Source organism: Nicotiana tabacum, chromosome 13 (genome assembly GCF_000715075.1).
Source record: "Nicotiana tabacum cultivar K326 chromosome 13, ASM71507v2, whole genome shotgun sequence".
NCBI lineage: Eukaryota > Viridiplantae > Streptophyta > Magnoliopsida > Solanales > Solanaceae > Nicotiana > Nicotiana tabacum.
In genome coordinates, this window is record NC_134092.1 from 103,585,401 (window position 1) to 103,609,687 (window position 24,287).

Consider the following 24,287-nt stretch of genomic DNA (forward strand, 5'->3'; position numbering starts at 1 on the left):
ACATACATGATCCATATATGGTAGGTGGAAAAAGGAGCTTAAATACAAGTGCTGGCACCCCAATTCTTCGTGCACGTCTAGACCTTTCTGCTATGACAAAATCGATGAAAGTGACTACCCTCCCCATGATTTAAAGAGTCCGGAACTCATTTGTAGTTCTTTTTGACAAAAAGAACGAAAATACGTGTAAAAAAAAAAAAGTTATCTAACTATGTATAACGCTCTTTTAAAGAGCGCTATACTTTAACGTATATAGCGTTGTAAAGTATAGCGCTCTTTAAAAGAGCGTTATACATATAACGCCTTTAGAAACAGCGCTATATATGTATAGCGCAGTTATAAAGAACGCTATACTTGTTTTGTGGGACCACCAATAAGTCTCCTGCGTTTAACTAACATAACAATAATTCAAATGGGTATAGCGCTCTTTAAAAGAGTGTTATACCTAAAAACATTCAACCCCCCGAGCTAGGCATTGCCTTATTTAAAGGCGTTAGGATTTTACTAAAATCCATTCAAAAATATTCCTAACTCCCGTTCAAATTTTTCTTCTTGTTAAATTCTCAAGAGCTGTCAAACTCATGCGACTGGCCCCTGAGTGTGCAGTCTCATCCTGTGGCCTAAAACCAGTGAGCTGCTGCAGCATGTCCAAATACTGCCCACGCGTCATCTCTCTCATGGCCTGAGGCAGTGCAACGGGCAGTCCATCAACAGGCATCCCATATAAAACCTCCATGTCCTGCAGCGTGATAGTGGCCTCGCCAATGAGCAGGTGGAATGTGTGCATCTCCGGTCGCCACCGCTCTATCAGGGTCGTGACCAAAGACCAGTCGAGCTGCAGCCGCCCGATATCCAAAATCCTGTAGAAGTCTGTATCCCGCAGGCACTGGACTACACGGGGATGGAGATCTCTTTCTTTCATAAAATCCCACATGTCGTCCACTCTCCTGGCGCGGAGAGTCTGGGCCAGTAACTCTCCCTCCCATACGTAGGCGGACCTATGATCGCCCTGTAACACTAATAGCTCATCGGAGAAAAGGTTCGGGATGCATAGGCGGCACGTCCATGTCGTCTACTGTAAATTAAACAACATTAATTGTATATTTGATCTGTAAATTAAATAATTAATTTTTAAAGTTATACAATATTTAATTGGACAGAGTATATATCTATGGGTTTCAAACTCGATATTTGAGGCCCAGTAGCACCAAGCTATCCTGAATTCTTGTATGTGTCAATTTTATTATTTTCATAATTTCGTATATTTGTTCTGTAAATTAAATAATTATTTTTTATAATTCTACAATATTTAATTGGACAAAGTATATATCTATGGGTTCCAGGCTCGATATTTGAGGCCTAGTAGCACCAAGCTATCCTGAATTCTTGTATGTGTCAATTTTAATATTTTACATGTTAGTTTCATAATTTTATATGTTTGTTTTGTAAATTAAATAATTATTTTTTTGTAAATTAGACAGAGTTTGTGTTTGATCTATCAATATAAGAGATACTTAAACTACAGGGTAACTACGCTAAAAGGCTCTACATTTTACTATGCTAAAAGGGCACTATATTACTAGTCATTAAGCAAATAAATAATCTAAATTAGATAAAAACAACAATAAATTTAATCACAAAATATTCACGAAAATACATTTAAAACAGTAAAAGAAATTTATTAAATATTTTTATTAACAAATAATAATGATTTTTCATTTTTTACATATTTTTTAGAACACTAATATCTTAGTCCGGATAATAATAACATACTAGTTTAATCGCAAAAAAAAATAAAAAAATATGGAAACACATTGGTGGGCCCACAAAATAGGTATAACGCTCTTTATAACTACGCTATACATATATAGCGTTGTTTCTAAAGGCGTTATATGTATAATGCTCTTTTAAAGAGCGTTATACTTTAATGTCCAAAACGTCCGTTAAAGTATAGCGCTCTTTAAAAGAGCGTTATACATAGTTAGATAACTCTTTTTTTTCACGTATTTCCGTTCCTTTTGTGAGAAAGAATCACAAATAGGTTTTGGACTCATGATTTAAAAGCACATACTCCTGATCTTATTCTGAACGTTATGTACGGGTAAAATCGGGGACATAGTTTTTCCCAATTTTCCGATGAGGAAACAAAAGGGAAGCGCGGCTCGACACGACTACAAGCGAGGCTGAAGGACCCCTCGTATTGGAACCCGGGAGGAGTAAACGATGTATTTGGGATCGGGCACATTGAAATAATGGACCTAGATCAAGTAAGGTTTTTGGACCACGGGAAATATGGAGAATGGTTATGCATGACGAGTAGGGAGCCGTAATATTCGCCCTCAACCGGATATTACGGTGCGAATCTCGTCCATTATCAATTGTGGGTCAAAATTTACCGGAAAGAGGATATTTTTACCTTATTTAGACGTGTACTAGGACTGAAATTCCCCTACTATATAAATGGGAAGGTTTCTTCTATTTTGATACATTGTGACACGCAAATCAAAGCAATAAAAGTTTATTTTCGTCTTCTAGCTATTGTTCAAAGTGTTCTTCATTTGGTCTCTTCTTTATTCGCGATCGAGCTTGTATCGAGAGTCCGATCGAGGACGAATCCCATTGTTCAACCTAAGATCAAGCTTGATCATCACATTACGATTGGTTTGGTCTTTTATTTTAACTTTAACTTAATTACTTGTTGTTCTTAGACTATTCGTATTGAATTAAATCACATATCCTTTAAACCGCATATAAATTTAATTGTTACTCATTTTTTAGGGTAAACAATTAGGCGTCTACCGTGGGGCTAAGGATAATAGTGGTGGTTTGATACGAATCTCCATAATACACCTTATTTTATACTTGTTCTTTGATGTTTTGATTCCAGGTTAGCCCAAGGATGTCAAATTCTCAATCTACTCACTTGAACGTTAACGTGATGCCTAGCAATGATGTGCCCTATGTCGATCCCAATGGTATCCCAGATGCCGATCCGGTCGATGCTAACTCACAGGTGGCCATCAATATCAATCTACCAACTGATCCCGAAAACAGCGTTCGCGGGGACCCCGGCCAGCGGCTCGAGAGACGGCCGAAAGCGAAGGTGATGGAGTTAGCCTGCAGTTAATTTTCAAAATATTGCAGGCTCAACAAGCGATGATAGCATAGTTACAGAACTAGAGCCACGCCCCTAACAGGGTCGAACCCGAGCACTCATGGGAAAATACTCGGAGGGATGAACAAGTTACTGTGGAACCGAGCGAATTCAGGCCCCGGGAACCTTCCGAGGTGATGAAGATGCTCGAAGCATTGACAAAACGGGTGGAGTCTGGCGAGAAAAAGATTGAGGCTGGCGATAAAAAGGTAGAAACTTATAACTGCAGTATCCATCAGATCCTGGGAGCGCCTCCGATATTGAAAGGGCCAGACTCTAAAAAGTTCATTCAGAATGAGCATGTAACCTCCTATACGTGCGCAATCAAAGGGAATGACTTGAAAAACAACGAAATCGAGTCTGTTTTATTGAAAAAATTGGGGAAACCTCGTCCAAGGGAGCAATGATATGGTATCACAACTCGCCTCCGAATTCTATCGACTAATTTGATATGCCTACAGATGCTTTCGAAAAGGCCCATGCCGGTGCCATCAAGGTCGAGACCAGGAAGTTGGACCTTTTCAAGGTCAAATAGAGTGATAAAGAGATGCTTAGGGAGTTCGTGTCAAGGTTCAAGATGGAACAGATGGATCTGCCACCGTTTGTGGATGATTGGGCCGTTCAGGCATTTACTCAAGGTCTCAACCCCTAAATTTCCATGGCCGCTCAACAGCTAAAGCAAAACTCAGTGGAGTACCAAGCAATTACCTAAGTCGACGTCCATAATAAATACCAATCGAAGATCAGGATTAAAGACGACCAACTCGGGGCCCCTTCGGGATCTGTTACCCCATCAGAACAGATGACAGGTGTAGGAGAACCATTGATTAGGAGCCGAGGCCGGTCCGAGATTGATATCATCCATACTACGCGAATCGAAGGGAAAATGGATCCGGGCGCCACACGACAAGGAACAAGAAGAGAAATGAACGAGGACCGAGCGGTCGGGGCTTGATAAGCAAGAGCGGGCTTGACAGGTCGTTCGGGGGTAGGGAGGCACCAAGATTATCGGAGTATAATTTTAACATGGACGCTGAAAGTATAGTGTCGACCATAGGGCACATCAAAGAGATTATATGGCCAAGACCATTACAGTCCAACCCTTCCCAATGAGATTGTTTGGTGTGTAAATACCACGTTTCTCACGGTCATAGTACCGAAGATTTCCAACTGCTGAGAGAAGAAGTAGCTTAGTTATTCAACAATAGGCACCTTCGAGAATTCCTAAGCGAGCAAGCCAAAAACCACTTCAGAAACAGGGATGACAACAAACAAATTGAACAAGAGAAGCCTCAACACGTAATCAAAATGATCATTGGAGAAGTTGATGTCCCCCAAGGGTCGATGATAAAATGCACCAAAGTTTTTATCATGAGAGAAAAACGCAGCCGGGATTACGTCCCGGAAGAAGATATCTTATTCAGCGATGAAGACGCCGAGGGCATCGTACAACCTCACAACAATGCACTGGTAATATCTGTACTTATCAATAAATCTCGAGTTAAATGTGTGTTGGTTGATCCAGGTAGCTCGTCCAATATCATCAGATCGAGGGTCGTGGAGCAACTAGGTTACGGGGTCAAATCATACCGACGGTCTGGGTATTGAATGGATTCAACATGGCATGCGAGATCACGAAAGATAGGATAACTTTACTGGTAAACACTACGGAGACCATTCAAGAAACAAAGTTCTACGTGATCGAAGGGGATATGAGGTACAACGCCTTGTTCGGAAGGCCGTGGGTTCACAACATGAGAGTGGTGCCTTCGACCTTACACCAGGCGCTGACATTTCCCACTTTGGGAGGAGCCAAAATGGTCTACAGAGAATAGCAGTTGCAAGGGAAATGTTCGCTATCGATGAAGTAATCCCGGTGCCCGCGGTTTCAACATAAAAAGCGGGGAACTGGCCACAAAAGAAGAAACGAAATAGCAAACAATGATACCAACCTGATCCGATCCAGAAAAACATAAGGAGCACGGAGCGGATGATGAGGATGATTACAGTGTCCCGAGATCATTAATAGCACCTGATGGCACCGACGCCACCAAATCGATGATCGAAGAGTCGGAGCAAGTTATATTGATCGACCACCTACCAGATTGAAATGTATACCTGGGCACGGGGTTAACCCCCGAGCTCAGGAAAAAACTTATTGATTTTCTTAAAACTAATGTCGATTGTTTTGCCTGGTCCTTTCTAGACATGATAGGGATCCCACCAGAGGTAACCACTCACAAGTTGAGCTTGGATCCGAAGTTCCATCCGGTTAAGCAGAAGAGAAAGCCACAGTCCGAGATCAAACACGCATTCTTCAAGGATGAGGTATCCAAACTTCTAAAAATAGGTTACATCTGGGAAGTTAAATACCCGGATTGATTAGCTAACGCAATGGTAGTGCCTAAAAAAGGAAATAAACCGAGGATGTGTGTAGATTATAAGGATTTAAACAAGGTATGTCCAAAGTATTCTTTCCCTTTTCCTAACATCGGTCGAATGATCGACGCAACTACCGAACACGAGATTCTTAGTTTTCTCGATGCCTATTCCGGGTACAACCAAATTCAGATGGACCCGGGCGATCAAGAAAAGACTTCTTTCATAACCAAATTCGGCATCTAATGCTATAATGTAATGCCGTCTGGATTAAAGAATGTCGGTGCCACATACCAATGACTAGTCAACTAGATGTTCGAAGAACAAATAGGAAAATCAATGGAAGTTTAAATTGATGATATGTTGGTTAAGTCCCTACGAGGAGAGGATCATTTAAAATATTTGCAGGAAACCTTCGGCATACTGAGAAAGTACAACATGAATCTAAACCCGAAAAAGTGTGTATTTGGGGTCAGCTCGAGCAAGTTTCTCTGATTCAAGGTATCTAATCGGGGAATAGAGATCAACCTGGACAAAATAAAGGCCATAGAGGACATCACCGTAGTCGATAATGTCAAGGCAGTACAAAGACTGACCGGGCGAATAGCCACATTGGGACGGTTCATCTCAAAATCATCGGATAAGAGTCATCGGTACTTTTCACTATTGAAAAAGAAGAACAACTTCTCTTGGACTCCGGAATGCCAGCAAGCTTTGGAAGAACTCAAGCGATACCTATCGACCCCCCTTGCTGCACATGATAAGTAGGGATTTTGACCATTTATTTGCTCTCTTTTACTTACGTTTTAGCTCAAAAATTCTTAAATGTATTCCCGAGAACTAATGAAATGTGCTTTCTTGCAGGAATATTGGGAAACGAGCCAAAGAAGTAAAAATCAACTCAAAAAGGAGTAAAATTAGACAAGAATCAAAACAAGGCAAAAAGGGCTACAGTGCGAACCGCATAATACTGTGTGCGGCCGCAAACTCTGAAGATGTACTAATAGAATTTCTTCACAGAGTGCGGACCACATAATAATAGCGCGGCCGCAGAAGACTAGATTCAGAGACTTGTAGTTTGGGAGCTTGAAGATGTGCGGACCACACTATTATTGTGTGGCCGTAGGATGCCAAAATGCGGCCGCACTCATAAATGTGCGGTCCGCAGAATGAAGCCCAGATCCAGTCCAAGAGCAAGAGTGTGGCCGTACTCAAAAATGTGCGGTACGCGCAATTAGAGGATGTGCGGCTGCATCTTACTTTTATGCGACCGCGGATATCTAACCTGACCAGTCAGTCTCAAAGTGCAGACTGCACACAGAATTGTGCGGTCGCACAACCTTCACAGGGGCAATTTTGTTAGATATTTTTAGCTGGGTATTAACATATCTTTTTGTCATTTTTAGATTAAGTTTGGTGCACCTGAACACTTAGAGCCAATTTTATTTACTGCATTGGGTAACTTTGTACTAGTTTAGCATTTAAACATTAGATTTTCTTTCTTTAATCAATTATTATGCATTTTATCTTAGTTTCTTCTTTAATTTCTTCATTTTCCATGAGTAGCTAAATCCTTAGGTAGGGTTGTGACCAACCCTAGTATGGGTACTTAATGGGTGATTGATTTAGGGCTTATTTATGATTGGTTATATGATATTTAGCCTTGTTCTTGCTTGAATTTGAGAATTGATGGTTGCAAATAATGATTCATGCCTAATTGACTTAGTCTATAGTTGAGAAAGTGAGACTAAGTCTAGGAAAACTTGGCTAACAAGAAATTGGGGTGAACTCAAAAAATTGATAGCCCCAATTAAAGGGTCAAATCTAGAGATAGTAAGACCCGACTTGAGCATTTATCACTTATTTCGTGAGATACCCATTTGGACTTGAGAAAGCCAAATTGGGCAAAATCACTCAAACTATCAAGAGGTATAGAGTGAGTAATTGCGTTTGATTACTATATTGTATCCCGATCAACCAAACATGCCCTAAAGCTCTAAATCCGTTAGGTAACCAACTAGGCGGAAGTCGCAACCCTAGATCTTCTATAACTTGAAAAACAACCAAAATCAAAAACATTGTCTCTTAGCATTACAGTTACAAGCATTAGCATAAAAGTAGAAGTAGAAACAACAATTGAAAATGTGGAAGTATAATCTTAGGCATGTCATACATTCACACTAGGTATATACCTAATCCCACACCAAGCTCCCTGTGGAATCGACCCCGACTCGAGTTGGATTTTTGTTATTGCATCGACCGCCTCGCAACCTAAATTAGTGGTGTGAGTTTGGGCGATATCAACACACTCTGAAGGCAGACAAACAGTTATACCTCAACTTGGCGATTTCTGAGGTGGCAGTAAGCGGTGTCCTGGTCCGAGAAGAAGAGGGTACACAATTTCTTACTTATTATGTTAGTAGAACCCTAAGCGATGCCGAAACAAGGTATCTTCACCTAGAAAAATTAGCGCTCACCTTGCTAAGCGCTTCTAGGAAATTAAAACTATACTTTCAATGCCACCCCATATGTGTTGTGACCTCCTATCCACTAAGGAATGTCATACATAAATCCGAGCTCCCAGGCCGATTGGCCAAATGGTCCATAGAAATTAGCGGGTATGATATCGAGAATAAGCCCTGGACCACCATAAAATCTCAGATTTTGGTGGACTTTGTGGCCTACTTCACACCGACCTTGATACTCGAGGTCAAAAAAGAGTTACTACTCACTTCAGGTATTAACTCGGGGATCTAGACCCTATTCATAGACGATGCATCCAACGCGAAGGAGTCCGGGCTCAGTATCGTATTGAAACCACCTACGGGTAACGTAATTAGACAATTTATTAGAACTGTGAAATTGACTAATAATGAAGCCGAGTATGAGGCTATGATTGCAGGTCTAAAACTATCTAAGATCCTGGGGGCCAAAGTGTTTGAAGACAAATATGACTCCCTCATCATCGTAAATCAAGTCAACGAAATGTTTGAAGTAAAAGAGGAACGGATGCGGAGGTACTTGGACAATTTGCAGGTGACCTTACACCAATTCAAGGAATGGACTCTACAACACGTACCTCGGGATCAGAATAGTGAGGCCGATGCACTGGCCAACTTGGGGTCGTCTGTCAACTCAGATGAATTTGACTCGGGGGCAGTGGTACAATTGATGAACTCGATGGTAGAAGAAGGTCACACCGAGGTAAACAACAAGTTTGGCTTGGTATTGGAGAAACAAATACATAGACTACTTGAAGACATGAAAATTGCTATCGGATACCAAGGAATCAAAATCCCTACGCACCAGAAATAAAGATTGAATATGAAAGAAGACTTGTTCGGGAGGGGCACTCACCATGGGAACGGGCCTCCCACTTGCCCTTTGAAAGTTTGCGTCATTCACACTCAAAATTCGACCTTTGTTTGCAGATCCCTTCGATCCACTCCTTGAAGCGAGGGATTGCGTTGGGAACTTGGGCGACCACTGTACGATGGGAGGAGCAGGAAATAAGAAAAAGGACCAAAAGAAATTCCAAGTACTCAGGAAGAAAAATAACTTACGGGCTGATTTCCACTTTTTGTCGGAGCAGAAATTTGGGGGGGGGGGGGGAGGGGGATGAGATCTTCGATTTTCACACGAACAAATCTCCCCTGCCAGCCTTGATCCCGATCTTCATCGATACTTGAGAATAAAGCTTTACTTGCTCGATGAACGAGCTTGATCAACCCCCCTACCCCCTCGAAAAACTTGGGGACTGTAGAGACGAAGCAGGTGGTCGATGGTAGATTGAGGTGCTTCGGTGTTGTTGACAAAATGGAGGAGGAGAATTACGATCCTCCAAAAGGACGGGTGGTTTTGCCCAAAACAGACGCCATACCTTTTGCAAAAGCTAAGGATTATAGAGTGTGAAGGGGCAAGTGTAAACACTTAGATACTCTTCCACATGAGTGGTAATGTCCTCATCGGGACCACGGACGACCACTTCAGTTCCCTCCCAATTTTGGTCCTCCCGAACTGTAGGGAGTGTATCCTCGATAACGGAGCATATGTACCTCCATACCCCCTCGCCTCGGTCCTATTGATCGGAGGCTTTCTCAGCTTTGAAGTCGTTCTCAATGGAGAAGCCATCGGGGATGAAGCTCCTCATGGGAGGTTCCGGGGCCACCTCAGGCACGACCACTTCGGCATCCATGGCCGGGTTAGAAGTTGAAGAGACAGTCTGTTGAGACATAGATTTTGAAGTCTTCGCTATCGAATTCTGGAAAATATGAAGATTTGAAGGTGAGAATGAGGATTTGAAGATAAGGATGAAGGTATGAAGGTCAGATTTGAAGATTTAAAGATGGAATATGAAGATTTGAAGATGGGGAGATAAATATATGAAGGTCTAAGAAACAATGTATGACAGTTTCAATGTGTTAAGAATAAGTGAAGAGTTCGAAGGTAAATTAAGGAGCTCTAGAATCAGAAAGTACAAAAGTAAAAAAGGGACCAAAGTGTTTATTGAGAAGGGGTAATCAACGCGTGACATTTTGTATTCGGGGACAGTCAACCGGCGGCTGACACGTGTCTGAAGTCCGAACGACATGACTGATGGGGCATTTCACTGACCCGTCAGCTTGGTTGTGGCGTACGGGAGAAGGAACCGGGGTTAATTCATCATTTTCCATCGCTTCGATAAATCTGCTATTCGAGGAGGGGACTATCTGTATATGGGTAAAATTGGTGGAAGAGTTTTTCCCGATTCCCTCATGAGGAAACAAAAGAGAAGCGTTTTATGACTACAAATGAGACCGAAGGATCCCTCGTATCGGAACCCGGGAGGAGTGAACGATACAACTGGGATTGGGCACGGTGATATACAGAGAACGGTTATGCATGACGAGTAGGGATCAACCGTAATATTCGCCCTCAACCGGATATTACGACGCGAATCTCGTCCAATATCAATTGCAGATCGACATTTACCAGAAAGAGGAGATTGTTTACCTTATTTAGACCTGTACTAGGACTAGAACTGAAATTTTTCTACTATATAAAGGGGAAGGTTTCTTTTATTTTGACACATTGTGACATGCAAATCAAAGAAATAAAAGTTTATTTTTGTCTTCTAGCTATTATTCAAAGTGTTCTTCATTTGGTCTCTTCTTTATTCGCCACCGAGCTTGTATCGAGAGTCCGATCAAGGACGAATCCCACTGTTCAACCTAAGATCATGCTTGATCATCACATTATGATTGGCTTGATCTTTTATTTTATCTTTAACTTAATTACTTGTTGTTCTTAGACTATTCGTATTGAATTAATTCACATATTCTTTAAACCACATATAAATTTAATTGTTACTCATTTTTTAGGGTAAACAAACGTAAAGGGTAAAATCATAAAAATTTGTTTGCACTAAGTGTTTACATCAATTTAATGAATGCAATACATATATTTTATATACACACTTTTAAACACTTAACTATAACTAAGCGACACTTTGATTCTTAAAATTAAAGACCCGGTAGAGTTATGTTTTTACCGGGTAAAACCTCCATCTTGCTCTTTTAAGTTAGACTAGTTAACAGACGTTAATTAGTATAAATATTTTAAAATATTATAGTAAGTGTGCGATAAGTTGCACAAAAGTTGAAGAGAGAAAATACAAACTCTCAAATTGATGAATGATGTCTCATATTCAACCGATATTTTATTTTCATTGTAAGGCACAATCATACTGAAAAATTGTTATCAGTGAATTTCAAATATAACATTAGAACGACTTCAATTATGCAATTCTTATAATATATCAAGTATTCAACTTGACAACATATGAACTCCAGAATGTCAACATATATATATATATATATATATATATATATATATATAAAATTCAATGGAGGTTATGGTTACAAATGTGTTATGTTTTAAAGTTTTTTTTTCCGAAAACTGCAGTCTCCACCATTTTACAGCCGCATATATATCCAGAAATTATTGTCGAATGAGAGTAATATTTTGTAAAAGTTGTACAAAAATTCTATCAATATATGCATTCCTTAGGATGAGTAGTAGATCATCGTCAACTTCGTGGTGTATACCTACATAGAAGTAGCAATTATTTGTGATATAGATAGTCGCTGAAATATTTAACTGATGTATACAAATCATGATTACACGTATTTATCTTCTTTGTTTGATTTTAAATTGTTAGTCCTTTCATCTATGAATTTAATTGACATAAATAAATATTAATTAAATTGTATAAATATAACTGTGTCATGAAATATAGCATAATCATTAGATATTGTAGTTTGATTTTATTGTACTTCATAAAAAAATACAACACTTTATTAATAGTTCCAATATCGACTGTCATAGGCAACAAATATTTGAAAAAAGAAAGAAAGTAGTCCTATAGATATAAGCCTAAAGCAGTTCCCACTATAATATGACTCAAAATTAAAAACGTCCTCATTCTTAATTCCTTAGTAGTTTCTGGGAGGAAGAAAGGTTGCTATCATCTTCAGTGATGATCCAATATTTTTGCAGCTTTTTATTACCGTTAGTCTCAGTAGAAGAACTTAATTTTCTATTCATTTATCGCAGCAAAATGATTAATAATAGTGGAGAGTATTGCGCATTAAGAATTTGAATAAACAAGAGTATACAGTTTCATGAATACTCATAAGAACTAACAAAGAAAAATAAACTTACATGATAAGATGTGCAACTTTCCTTTGTTGTTTTTTCTAATGGTGATGGTTATATACGTACTGTTGATTTATAAGTCCATTTATATAATTTCGTTAGTGTCACGATCACAATTTCTCTCCGTAGGATGTTGTGACGGTACCTAGTCTCTAAAACTAGGTAAGCCTAACAAAACATGCGGAATAACCGAAATAATAATAATAATAATTTAAATCTCAAAACATCCACAACTATATATATAAAGTAAATCTGTAACCCAACATGTACATCTCCCAAAAGCCGATGAAGTATAAGTCACAAGCTCTAGATATAGTACGGAATGCTCCTATACATCACCGTCTACAAAAATATAAAGGAACAAGAAAATAACAGGATAGAAGGGGACTCCGAGGCCTGCGGACGCGGGCAGGTGTGCTTTGAAGTCTCCAAAGCAGCAACACAGTGCACTAATATTGAGGCTGATAGGATGTACCTAGATCTGCACAAAAATATGTGTAGAAGCGTAGTATGAGTACACCACAACGGTACTCAGTAAGTGCCAAGCCTAACCTCGGTAGAGTAGTAACGAGGTCAGGTTAATGCCCTATTGGAGATAATAAGAAACAAGACAGATAATATAATGCCATAATGAAATAACAGGGAAGTGAAACAATAAGGAATTTACGGAAAGTAACAACACGAAATCAAGGAAAGCTAATTCAACACGAAAGGAAAAGAAGAATTTTACATGTTAAGGAAACAACAACCAACAATACAGCAAATAAGGAAGATCAACAGGGGCACTCTCGAGGTACAATCTCGTAGTCCCAAATCATAAAATCGCTCACTTTTCTTATATCACCGCGCGAGTCTTTACATTTAGTTTTGAAAATTATTTTTTTAAAATAGTGTCACGACCCGAAATTCTCACCTCCGGGACCGTGATGGCGCCTAACATTTCACTTGCTAGGCAAGCCAACGTTAGAATATAATTAGCCATTTTAACAAATTTTAAATTAATTAATAATAAGAAAATAAATGCGGAAATAAAATCTGAAATGAAGTGAATAATCTATAATAATCGTGATATCTAAACACCATCCCAGAACTGGAGTCACAAGTGCACGAGCTTCTGGAATAATACAAATAAAGGGCTCAATAAAATTCAAGTTGTTTGAAATATAATACACATTTGAGATAATATAGAAGGGGACTTCAGAACTGCGAACGTTATGCAGTTATACCTCAAGTCTGCACTGGTAGCTGTATCCGAGCAAATCTACAGTACGCCGCTGGGACCAACTCCGAAATTTGCACAAGAAGTGCAGAGTGTAGTATCAATACAACCGACCCCATGTACTGATAAGTGCCGAGCCTAACCTCGACGAAATAGTGACGAGGCTAAGGCAGGTCGCTTACATTAACCTGTACACAATAATAATAATAATAATAATAATAATAATAACAGGAATAGTAGTAAGATCGGTAAATAATATCAATACTTGAAGTCAATTCAGCAGTCACAATCCCTCAACTTGTTTCCATTGCGGCGTGCAACCCGTTCCCCCAATATAAACTTTAAATAAATCTATTGCGGTGTGCAACCCGATCCCCCAGTATAAACTTTAAATAAATCTGTTACGGCGTACAACCCGATCCCCCATATAAACTTTAAATAAATCTGTTACGGCGTGCAACCCGATCCCCCATATATTTTTACAACTCTTAAATGTAATAGAAATACTCCAATAAATACCACGTTCAATGAAAAATTATTAAGCATCAAGGTATACAATAATTATAATTTAATTATGAAACAAACAATGATATGTAGCAATTAATTGTGGAAATCAGGAAGAAAATAGGCAGTTTAATATTTAATATGCTAAATGTCAAGTAGCAATTAAGACACATAAATCAAATAAGCATGTACCAATCATTGCAGGAATTCAAGAATTAATATTTGACAAGGAATATGAGTGAAACAATTATTATAATGATTAATTCGTGTTTTAAAATAATTTAAGATATTTAAATAATTAAGCAAATAATAAATTTGACAAAGTATAGGCACCCGTCACCTTGCCTATATATCGTTACACATGAAATTCACATAGCAAATAATTCAAGGGTTCTATTCCCTCAAGTCAAGGTTAACCACGACACTTACCTCGCTTCGCAACCAAATTCAAGTTTTTAATACACCCTTGCCTCGCGAATTAGTGTCTGAAATCCTTAAATCTAGTCATAAACAATTCAATATATTCAATACAAATTGTAGGAATTAATTCCATATGAATTTACTAATTTTTCGGATTAAAATCCAAAATTTATCTCAAAAATCATCAGTGGAACTCACGTCTCGAATCTCAAAAAAACTTACGAAATCCGAACACCCGTTCCGATACGAGTTCAACCATACAAAAATTATCGAATTCCGACACCGGATTGACCTTCAAATCTCAATTTTATATTTTTGGAAGATTTTATAAAAATCTGATTTTTCTTCCATAAATTCATGAATTCATGATATAAATGAGTATGAAATCATGAAATATAATCAATATAGAATAAGTAACACTTACCCCAATGTGTTTTCGTGAAAATCGCTCGAAAAATCGTCTTATCCGAGCTCAAAATCGAAAATGGTAGAAAATGGGATGAATTTCAATTTTCAGAACTTAAGTTCTGTTGTCCAGATTTTTACTCATCGCGATCGCGTAGAACTATCTCTACCCAAGTCCATTTTACTCTTCGCGATCGCGAATAATTCTTTGCGATCGCGAAGCATATTTTAGCTGCCCAAATTTCTAACTCTACGCGATCGCGTAAATGGTCATGCGATCGCGGAAAACATTTTCTCAGCCTTACGCGATCGCGTACTGCCATGTGCGATCGCGTAGCACAAATGGCATGCCCAGCTTCTGCCTTCATTCCTTCTACGCGAACGCAACTTGGCCCTCGCGTTCGCGGTGTACTGGAAGCTAACCTTCCGCGATCGTTTGCCTATCTTAGCGAATGCGAAGGTTAAAAATCACGGCTCACAATTTCCTCTTCGCGATCGCGAAGCACCATGCACCAGATGACAGCTGAAGCTAAAAAACCAGATTTTCTAAGTTCCAAACCACCCGTATCATATTCGAAATTCACCCGAGCCCTCGGGGCTCCAACCCAAACATGCACACAAGTCCAATAACCTCATACGAACTCGCTTGCACGATCAAAACACCAATTTAACACCTAGATACGAATAGGATGCCAAATCGAATGAAATTTTTAAGAAAACTTTAGAATTTCTATTTTCACAACCGAACCTCCGAATCACGTCAAATCAACTTAGTTTCTCATCAAATTCGACAGACAAGTCATAAATAAGATAACGGACCTATGAAAAATTTCAGAACTCGAATTCGACCCCGATATCAATAAAAGTCAATTTGTGGTCAAACTTTAAAATCTTTAAGCCTTTAGGCTTATAGTTTTCGCCAACTGGCAATAATTTAAGCTAGGGACCTCCAAATTAAATTCTGGGCATACGCCCAAGTCCCAAATTACGATATGGACCTATCGGAACTATCAAAATACTGATCCGAATCTGTTTGCTCAAAATATTGATCAAAGTCAACTCAGTTGAGTTTTAAGGCTCTATTTCACATTTTAATCAAATTTTCATATAAAAACTTTCCGAAAAATTATATGAACTGCGCACGCAAGTCGCGAAATGATGTATAGTGCTTTTCGAAGTCTTAGAACATGAAATTAATTATTAAATTTAAAGATGATATTTTGGGTCATCACAAATAGAACCCCGCATTTTAGCCCACCTTATCACACCGCATGGCTTCTAGTAATTCCCCTACTAGCCACGCGTATCAAGTCTATTTAGGGGAACAGGGTTCTAAAAATTAAAATGACCGGTTGGGTCATTACAAGAAACCTAGTGCAAACAGTAATAACCGCACGACAGAAACCTCGTGCAACAATAACAACAACACGATAGAAACCTCATGCAAATAACCAAACAATCACCTCAACAATAACATGAAAGCCAAGACACAACAACTAAGTAAATGATATTTCACAACTTACACCTTTCTTCAAAAGAACCACGACCTTGCAATTCAACACCAAACTCAACAACAAGATATTTCAAGGACAACAATTTCAAGTAAGGAGTTCCACAATTAAGTAAGGAATACGGAAATCAATAAAAGCAAGCAATTCAGCTAAACATGTGATACAAGTTGCAAATAGGAGATACGGCAAGTAGACACGTGAAATTAGTCTAAACATGATGACTACAACATGCTAAAGTAACTCAATTAAGGCATGAAACAGAAACTACGTAGCAAAAATCAGAATTTTAACATTTAGCCCATGTACGCACTCGTCACCTCGCGTACACAGCCTTAACATATCACAATTTATCACCACAGTACTAAATCCTAAGGATAATTTCTCCCACACAAGGTTAGACAAGCCACTTACCTCAAAACACGCTCAACCAATCAATTAGAAGATCTTTACCTCAATTTTCCAACTCCGAACGGCTCGAATCTAGCCAAAAGCAATTTTATGCTATAAATATAACTATATGAAACTAATTTTAATAATGAAATAATGATCTTAGTTAAGAATTGAAAAATTGCTCTAAAAAGTCGACCCGGGACCACGTATCAAAACCCGACCAAAATTATAAAATCCGAACACTCATTCGATATCGAGTCGAACAATACAAGAATTATCCAAATCCGACATCATTTAGCCTTTCAAAACCCAAAAATATGGTCTAAGAACTTCTACACTTTTTTCCCAATTTTCCACCCCAAATATCTAATTACATGATGGAATCAATGATATAATAGTGAAATTTAATTAAAAAATGAGTTAAGAATCCTTACCCCCAAGACTTCCTCTTTAAATCCCTCAAAATCTCGCTTTAATACGAGCTCTCAAAGTCCAAATGTGAAATAAGAGAATGAACCCTCGTTTTGGAATTTAAGTCTACTGCCCAGTTAATTCCTTCTCCGCGAACGTGGAAAATTTCTCGTGTTCGCGAAGCAAAAAGATGCTACCGCCAAGATTTCCTCTTATGAAAATGCGAGGATCCACCCGCGAATACGGTGCAAATGATTCACAAGATTCGCGATCACGAAGCCTATTTACGCGAACGCATAGACCAAACGCAAGAGTCCACCCAGGCTGCCTTTCCTCTTCACGAACGTGGATTCAAGTCTGCGATCGCAGTGCATAAGGTCATGTCCCTTAGTGAACGTGTGGCCTCCTTCGCGAAAACGAAGGGTAATCTTCTAGCAAATCTCAGACTACTCTACGCGAACGCGGGAACACCTTCGCAAACGCGTTGAAGAAAACCAGCACTTCAGCTATATTCTCAAAGACCCGAAATGCGTCGAACATGGTCCGAACTTCACCCGAGGTCCCCGGGACCTCGACCAAACATACCAAGAATTCCTAAAACATCATACAAACACGCTCGAAGCGTCAAATCACATCAAACAATACTAGAATCACGGATCGAGCATCGATTCAAGCCTAAAAACTTATGAACTTCCGAATTTCGAAGCCAACGCCGATTCATACCAAAACAACTCCGATTAACTCCAAATTTTGCACACAAGTCTTAATTGATATTACGTACCTATTCCAACTTCCGGAATCAAAATCTGGCCCCGATATCAAAAGTTCCACTCCCGGTCAATCTTTCCAAAAATCTTCCAACTTTAGCCAATTAACGCCGAAATGACCTACGGACATCCAAATCAACATCCGGATACGTTCCTAAGACTCAAATTACCATACCAAGCTATTGGAACTGCCAAAATTTTATTCTAAAGTCGTTTTCGCACAAGTCAAACTACAGTCAACTTTTACGACTTAAACTTCTAATTTAGAGACTATGTGTCCCATTTCACCCCGAAACTCTCCCGAACCTGACACCAAACACCTCGCCAAGTCACATAACCACAAAATGAAGTAGATGGAGCAATAAATAGGGGATTGGAGCTAATATTCTCAAAACGACCAATCGAATCGTTATAGTTAACAGGTTGATAATATTCTTTAGCATATAAAATAATTGATTAGCAATTAATTAGGATAACGGATGGCCATTAATAGGTGCAGATAGAGGAAGGATGATAATAGAGAAACCAAAATTTTTTCAAACACCATTATGTAGTTGTATACGATCAAAACCGAGTTTGCCCTTCGTGTGATTAATCGAGATTGGGGCATGATGGACCGAGGTTCGTCATTATCGAGCTATGAAGTGAAGTCGGGCTGTTGAGTTCGAGCCCTAGAAACCGACCAAGGTAGAGATCAGCCAAGATCGATATCGAGCCCAGATAAAAGTCGAGCAAATAGAGACCGATCGAGGCCGAAATCAGCCGAGACCGAGATCGAGCCCAGATAGAGGTCAAACTAATAGAGGCCGATCACGATCGAGAGCGACCGAGTTTGAGCTCGAGCCAAAGGACAAAAGAGCCGTTATAATCGCATTTGGGGAGAGAATCTCGGCAAAAATCAAGGAAAAGCATATTAATTAAACTATCATGGGATCCCCACTATGTATTTTTAATTATATACAAAGTAGGATTTTTCCACTATATTAGGAGTAGGCTATCATTGATTCAGGAGAAAATTTGATTCATTCACAGATTCATTCATATATTCATACACTCTCATATTCAGAAATTATTGAGATTTACATATCATCTAGCTAATATTTTTCCTTTTTAGGCTTTTGGTATTGATTTATCTCGTTTATTTATAAATCTTTTTCTACTCGATTTGGGTTTATATTCATTCCTTTTTACAGTCAATATTCGATATATTTCTACTTATCTTTCCGATTTGTACCAAGTTATACCACGTATCTTAAGAACCACGTAAAAATTCAACTCTATTCGTTTTTCAGGTAAACAGTTTGGCGCCCACCGTGGGGCTAAGGATAACAGTGGATATTTGGTACGAATCTCTGCAAAACATACCATTTTACACTTGCTCTTGGAAGTATCTTTGATTTCAGGTTAAAAACGACGAACTCTCAATTAATGGCCCTACCTATCGACAACGAAACCGGCCTTCAAAATGAGAACAACAATCTGACGACCGGGGATAAAAGGCCACTTGTTGATCCCATTGGAACTCGGGCCGCAGATCCAATCGACGTTAATTCACATGTGGCCATCGAGGCGAACCAATGTTCCGACCCCGAAAATAGCATTCTTGGTGGAACTCGACCTGCAGTTCGAAATACCCAAAATGTTGGAGAAGACGGGATCAGCCTGCGTATAATTTTCGAAATGTTGCAAGCTCAACAGGTAGCAATAGCTCAGTTGCAGAGCCAAACCCAGGCACCAAGCAGGACCGAGCTCGGCCGACCCCGAGAAGTCACCCACAAAACGGGGCCAGTTGTAGTAAGATCAAATGAACAAGAATCGGGGACTAATCCCGAAATCATTAGGATGCTCGAGGAATTAACAAAACGAATTGAGTCAGTAGAAAAGAGGATTGAAGCAAACGACAAAAAGTAGAAACTTATAACTCCATGGTTGATTAGATCCCGGGGACACCACCGGTATTGAAGGGCTTGAATTCCAAAAAATTCGTACAAAAGCCTTTCCCCCCAAGCGCGGCTCCCAAATCGATCCCCAAGAAGTGCCGCATGCCCGAAATTTCTAAATATAATGGGACGACTGACCCCAACAAATATGTCACCGCTTACATATGTGCCATTGAAGGGAACGATCTAGAAGACGACGAGATCGAATACGTATTATTGAAAAAGTTTGGGGAAACCCTGTCAAAGGGGGCAATGGTATGGTATCATAATTTACCTCCTAACTCTATCGATTCTTTTGCTATGCTTGCAGATTCTTTCGTAAAAGTACATGTCGGATCCATAAAGGTCGAGACCAGGAAGTCGGACCTTTTCAAGGTAAAGCAAAAAGATAACAAAATGCTAAGAGAGTTTGTATCTCGTTTCCAAATGGAGCAAATGGATCTACCACCGGTCACAGACGAATGGGCTGTTCAAGCTTTCATTCAAGGATTGAACGAACGAAGCTTGATGACTTCACGGCAGTTGAAGCAGAACTTGATCGAGTACCCGGCTATTGCCTGGGCCGATGTACACAATAGATATCACTCGAAGATTAGAGTTGAAGACGACCGGTTGGGTTCTGGGTCCGTTGTTAAAAGGGACATCGACCGAGAACCAAGGTCAAACAAGGACCGATATCGGTCGTATAACATAGTTCGTAGGGGTAGAGAACCTACACGTAACTCCGTACGAGGCGAAAGGAGAAGTGATCGAGGCCAGGGGTCTCGGGGGCTGATGAATAAGAATTGGTTCGATAGGCATACCGGACCTAAAGAAGCACCATAATTATCATAATATAACATCAACATCGATACATCTGCCATCGCGTCGGCTATCGGACGCATCAAAGATACTAAGTGGCCTCGACCTCTGTAGTACGATCCAGCCCAAAGAAATCCAAATCAAATGTGCAAGTATCATGGCACCCATGGCCACAGAACTGAAGACTGCATGCAGTTGTGAGAGGAGGTAGCCTGGTTATTCAATGAAGGGCACCTTCGAGAATTTTTAAGTGACCAGGCCAAAAATCATTTCAAAAATAGAGATTTTAATAGAAAAAATGAACAAGAAGAGCCACAACACATCATCCACATGATCATCGGAGGGATCGATGTCCCCTAGGGGCCGGTGCTTAAACACACTAAGATGTCGATTGTAAGTAAGAAGCAATCTCGGACTCAGGATTACACACCTAAAGGAACCCTTTCCTTTAATAAAAAAGACGCGAAAGGAATCATGCAACCCTATAACGATGTACTGGTAATATATGTACTTATGAATAAAACTCAAGTTAAGCGTATGTTAAATGATCCATGTAGTTCGGCCAACATCATTCGATCAAGGGTCGTAGAGCAACTCGGTCTACAAGACCAGGTCGTTCCCGCAACCCTGGTACTGAACGAATTTAATATGACATGTGAAACAACTAAGGGCAAGATAATCTTGCCAGTAAATGTGGCTGGGATTATCCAAGAAACAAAGTTCCACGTAATCGAAGGCGATATGAGATATAACGCCCTATTCGGGAGGCCATGGATCCACATCATGAGAGCAGTGCTCTTGACCCTTCACCAGGTTATGAAATTCCTAATATCGGAGGGAATCCAAACTGTCTTCGGGGAACAATTAGCCGCAAAAGAGATGTTTGACGTCGATGAAGTGATTCTGATATCTTCACTATTATGGACAAAGAGATTGGATTCGAATGAGGAACGTGATACCAAATAGCAATCACAAATGTCAGCCTTGACCTAATTTGAGAATCAGAAGACTGATGAAGAGATGACTATGGGGACCCTCGATCCTTCGTGGTCCCCGATGATTCCGATGCTACCAATCAATGGTCGAAGAACTGGAGCAAATCACACTAATCGAACATCTGCCCGAGCGAAAGGTATACCTGGGCACGGGGTTAGATCCCGAGCTCAGGAAAAAGCTTATTCAATTTCTTATAGCTAACATGAACTGTTTCGCTTGGTCCCATCTTGACATGACAGGGATCTCACCGAAAATAACCACTCATAGACTGAGCTTGGATCCAAAATTCCATCCGGTAAAGCAAAAAAGAAGGCCCAAGTCCGAGGTCAAACAAGCCTTCATTAAAGACGAGGTAACCAAACTTCTTAAAATAGGATCCATTCGAGAAGTAAAATACCCCGAATGGCTAGCAAATGTGGTGGTAGTCTCTAAGAAGGGAAACAAACTTAGCATGTGTATAGATTATAAAGACCTGAATAAAGCATGCCCTAAGGATTCTTTTCTTTTGCCTAATATCGATCGTATGATCGATGCCACGGCCGGCCACGAGACTCTCAATTTTCTCGAAGCCTACTCCGGGTACAACCAGATACAGATGAACCCGAAAGATTAAGAAAAGACCTCGTTTATCACTAAGTACGGTACCTACTGTTATAACCTAATTCCATTCGGTCTAAAAAATGCTCGTGCAACTTATCAACGCCTAGTAAACTGAATGTTCGAAAAACAAATAGGAAAATCAATAGAGGTTTATATTGATGACATGTTAGTTAAGTCCCTGCGAGCAGAGGACCATTTAAAGCATTTGCAGGAAACTTTCGACATACTGAGGGAGTACAATATGAAGCTCAACCCCGAAAAATATGCATTCAGGGTTGGCTCGGGCAAGTTTCTTGGTTTCATGGTATCCAATCAAGAAATCGAGATCAACCCCGATAAAATCAAAACTATCGAGAACATAACGATAGTAGATAATGTAAAGGTCGTGCAGAGACTAACGGGACGGATAGCTGCCCTAGGACGATTCAATTTGAGATCCTCAAATAGGAGCCACCATTTTTTCTCACTACTTAAGAAGAAAAGCAACTTTGCATGAACTCCTGAATGCCAGCAGGCTTTGAAGGAACTGAAGTGGTATTTGTCGAGCCCCCCTCTCCTTCATACTCCTAAAGTGGCCGACCAGCTTTACTTGTACTTAGCTATCTCGGAGATAGCGATAAGTGAAGTTCTGGTTCGAGAAGAATAAGGTACGCAATTCCCTATTTATTATGTCAGTCAGACCTTAGGCGAGGCCGAAACTAGGTATCCACACTTAGAAAAATTAGCGCTCGCTTTAATAAGCGCCTCTAGGAAACTAAAACCATATTTCCAATGTCATCTGATACATGTTGTAACAACTTATCCTCTTCGAAGTATTTTGCACAAACCCGAGCTTTCGGGTCGATTGGCCAAATGGGCTATAGAAATCAGCGGGTACGATATTGAGTACCGACCCCGAACTGCTATCAAATCTCAAATCTTGGCGGACCTCGTGGCTGACTTTACGTCGGCCTTCGTACATGAGATTGAAAAAGAACTACTGATAAAATTGGGTACCAATCCGAGAGTCTGGACCCTCTTTACGGACAGAGCCTCAAATGCAAAGGGGTCCGGACTAGGCATCGTATTAAAATTGCCCACAGATAATGTAGTTAGACAGTCTATCAGAACTACAAAATTTACTAACAATGAGGCCGAGTATGAGGCCATGATTACAGATCTCGAACTAGCTAGAAGCTTGGGAGCAAAGGTCGTAGATGCTAAGTGTGATTCCCTCCTCGTGGTAAACCAAGTTAACAGGATTTTTGAAGTCTGAGAAGATTGAATGCAGAGGTATTTAGACAAATTACAGGTGACTCTACATCGATTTAAGGAATGGACTTTACAATATGTACCCTGAGAACAGAACAAAGAGGCCGACGCCCTTGCAAACTTAGGTTCTTCGGTCGAAGATGACGAACTCAACTCGGAGAATGTCGTACAACTCATAAGATCGGTGATCGAAGAAGGTCACGCCAAAATAAACTCCATGAGTCTAACCTGGGAGTGGAGAAACAAATATATAGAATACTTCAAGAACGAGGAGCTTCCATCATATCCAAAGGAATCGAGAGCTATGTTTATAAAGGCAGCACGGTTCACCCTGTCCAAAGACAGAACTTTGTTTAGAAGGGTGTTCAATGGACCATTGGCAATATGTTTCGGACCGAGAGATATCGATTACATCCTACGGGAAATTCACGAAGGCACTTGTGGAAATCATTCCGGTGCCGATTCGCTGGTCCACAAAGTAATCAGAGCAGGATATTATTGGACCGATATGGGCAAGGATGCAAGGGAGTTCGTACGAAAATGCGACAAATGCCAAAGGCATGCGCCCATGATTCATCAGCTTGGGGAGCTACTCCACTCGGTCCTATCTCCATGGCTTTTCAGGAAGTGGGGAATGGACATCGTCGGCCCCCTTCTATCGGCCCCGGGTAAAGCTCAGTTTATTTTGTTTATGACTGATTATTTCTCTAAATGGGTTAAAGCACAGGCTTGGGAGAAAGTCAGAGAAAAAGAAGTGATAGACTTCATTTGGGACCACATCATATGTTGATTCGGGATGCCGTCCGAGATTGTATGTGATAATGGAAAACAATTCATCGGCAG

The 24,287-nt window shown here is 40.0% G+C and overlaps 1 protein-coding gene across 1 annotated transcript; it reads right to left on the minus strand.

Moving 5' to 3' along the window:
* Positions 1 to 538: 538 nt before the first annotated feature.
* Positions 539 to 934, minus strand: LOC142168281 (serine/threonine-protein phosphatase 7 long form homolog). The gene has a single exon (XM_075228943.1). It carries the CDS (start codon positions 932 to 934, stop codon positions 539 to 541), a length of 396 nt encoding a protein of 131 aa, XP_075085044.1.
* Positions 935 to 24,287: the final 23,353 nt, after the last annotated feature.

Excerpts from the sequence above, each read along its gene's own strand:
- LOC142168281 (XM_075228943.1), bottom strand. The coding sequence starts at position 934 with ATGTGGGATTTTATGAAAGAAAGAGATCTCCATCCCCGTGTAGTCCAG.